The sequence below is a fragment of the Engraulis encrasicolus genome, chromosome 12 (assembly GCF_034702125.1).
Source record: "Engraulis encrasicolus isolate BLACKSEA-1 chromosome 12, IST_EnEncr_1.0, whole genome shotgun sequence".
Classification (NCBI taxonomy): domain Eukaryota; kingdom Metazoa; phylum Chordata; class Actinopteri; order Clupeiformes; family Engraulidae; genus Engraulis; species Engraulis encrasicolus.
Genome location: NC_085868.1, coordinates 51733016 through 51735127, shown reverse-complemented (window position 1 = coordinate 51735127; position 2112 = coordinate 51733016). Strand labels below are relative to the sequence as shown.

Here is a 2112-nt window from a genome sequence, read left to right as displayed (position 1 = left end):
AGGAAAAGGAGGAGGAGGTGGCCAGGAGGGCACTGCCAAGATCCGCCTGAAGGGGGCGCTGCTGCGCACCTACATCTTCAGCATCCTGGTCCGCCTGCTGATGGAGGTGAGGACTTAATGACTGAATGAACTTATTTTGACTACATATTTTTTTATGTAAAAACAGGATACAGCAACTGAAACCATACATTAAAAGAAATAAATAGACATAGAGAGACACAAAAAAGCCCTAAGGGCCTCCACACATCGAAGCACTGCTCTGCCAAAGGTCGATTCCATTGTTTTTAATACAACTCCACACCCCGCGAATGTCGGCCAGCTATTAGGAACAAGTTCTAGTTTGTCGGAGCCACCCATGCTCTGCTGTGGTGAAATTGTGTGTGGGGGTCGGAAATGTGTCAGAAGCGAAAGTGCTCCGCAGGGCTGTAGGAACCAATTTGCGAAGGCCCTAAGTCTTATTTCCATTGTGGTCCCTCAGGTTTGCTTCATCGTGGTCCAGTACATGATCTACGGCGTCTTCCTCAAAGCCAAATTCACCTGCGAGTCCAAGCCCTGCCCCCACACCGTGGACTGCTACATCTCACGGCCCACCGAGAAGAACATCTTCATCGTCTTCATGCTAGGTGAGTGTGTGTGTGTGTGTGTTGATGCTGTTGTTGTTGCTGTTGTTGTTGTTGTTGTTTTTGTTGCTGTTGTTGTTGTTGTTGTTGTTGTTGTTGTTGTTGTTGTTGTTGTTGTCGACTGCTACATCTTACCCCAAACGGAGAAGAACGTCTTCATCATCTTCATGCTAGGTCATTAGACGAGTACAAATTATAATAAATACATGTCGTTCTTGTTGCTGTTTATGTTGCTGTTGTTTATTGTAATGGAGTCCAACTACAAGAGTGTGGCGTGGAACGTTAGTAAACACCCCCCTCCTGAAGCCTCATATAGTATCGGTAGCGCTTGAGCTATCAAACTGCTACCCGAACTGTTGCGTTGACTAGGAGGTGGCCAGTTCGGGACCCGAGGGGCGCGATGCGCGGTAACACCTCAGTAACGTTATGTTGTAGTTGTTGTTGCTTATGTTGTTGTTGTTGTTGTTGTTGTAGGTGTGTCGGGGGTGTCCCTCCTCCTCAGTGTCCTGGAGCTGTATCACCTGGCGTGGAAACAGTGTCGCCGCTGCATGAGGAAGCGCCGCGCCGCGCAGCTGAAACTACAGCAGCAGCAGCAGCAGGAGGACGACGAGCAGCGACCTTTAACCCCGTCCACCATCATCGCATCGTCGCCGGAGCCTCCGCCCCCTCCTCATCTTCCTCTTCCTCATCATCATCATCACCACTCGATGCCCATCACAATGCCGCCGTGCTCTCCTCCGCCGGATTTCAGCCAGTGCGTGCGGCAGGATTCGCCGCAGTCCATCCACAGTCATAACCACAACCTCGCGCCCCACACGCACCCCAGCTGCCCCGCCTACAGCGACAGGCTATCAGCCAATCAGCAGAACTCTGCCAACATGGCGGCCGAGCGGCACCGCGGGGGGCCGGGAGAGGACTTCCTGGGTAGGCCGGTCTTCATGACGCCGACCAATACGGCGGCTCCCTCGCCTGTCAGTCACTCTCCCTCAGCCAATCATGTAGGCCTACCTGAGGAGGGCGTGGGCGGGGCTTGCCCCCAGGTGCTGGCCAATGGGTTTGTGAAGGACAAGCGGCGTCTGAGCAAGACGAGCGGGGCCAGTGTGCGCATGCGGCCAGATGACATCGCAGTGTAGCGTCTTATCGGGGAGGGGGAGCAGCCATGGCGCAATGGTCAGAGCGCTGAACTTTAGATCAGAGGGTTGCAGGTTCAAATCCCATCCTTTCAATAAAGACGCTTTTGCACACCTCTGTAGTTGGGCAGGTGCGTAGGATGTTATCCCAGCCGGGTTGTCAGTGAAGTGTAAAGGAATCCCGCACACTGTCCATTCCACCAACAAACTTTAATACAACGTTTCGGTCATCCAACCTTCTTCAGGTAAAGTTCTTACCTGAAGAAGGTCGGATGACCGAAACGTTGTATTAAAGTTTGTTGGTGGAATGGACAGTGTGCGGGATTTCTTTTCACTTCAAATCCCATCCTTACCAGCACCTT

The 2112-nt window shown here is 52.3% G+C and overlaps 1 protein-coding gene across 1 annotated transcript in view; it reads left to right on the top strand.

The window, feature by feature from the left end:
* gja5b (gap junction protein, alpha 5b) overlaps positions 1-1900 on the top strand; it is a 24305-nt gene extending 22405 nt beyond the window's left edge. Inside the window, exons 4-6 of the mRNA XM_063212805.1 lie at positions 1-106; positions 479-623; positions 1095-1900. The exon at positions 1-106 is cut by the window's left edge and continues 197 nt beyond it. Of these exons, the coding sequence (XP_063068875.1) occupies positions 1-106; positions 479-623; positions 1095-1753 (910 nt within the window). The 3' untranslated portion in view covers positions 1754-1900. The remainder of the gene's footprint in view (positions 107-478; positions 624-1094) is intronic.
* The last annotated feature ends 212 nt before the right edge of the window (positions 1901-2112 follow it).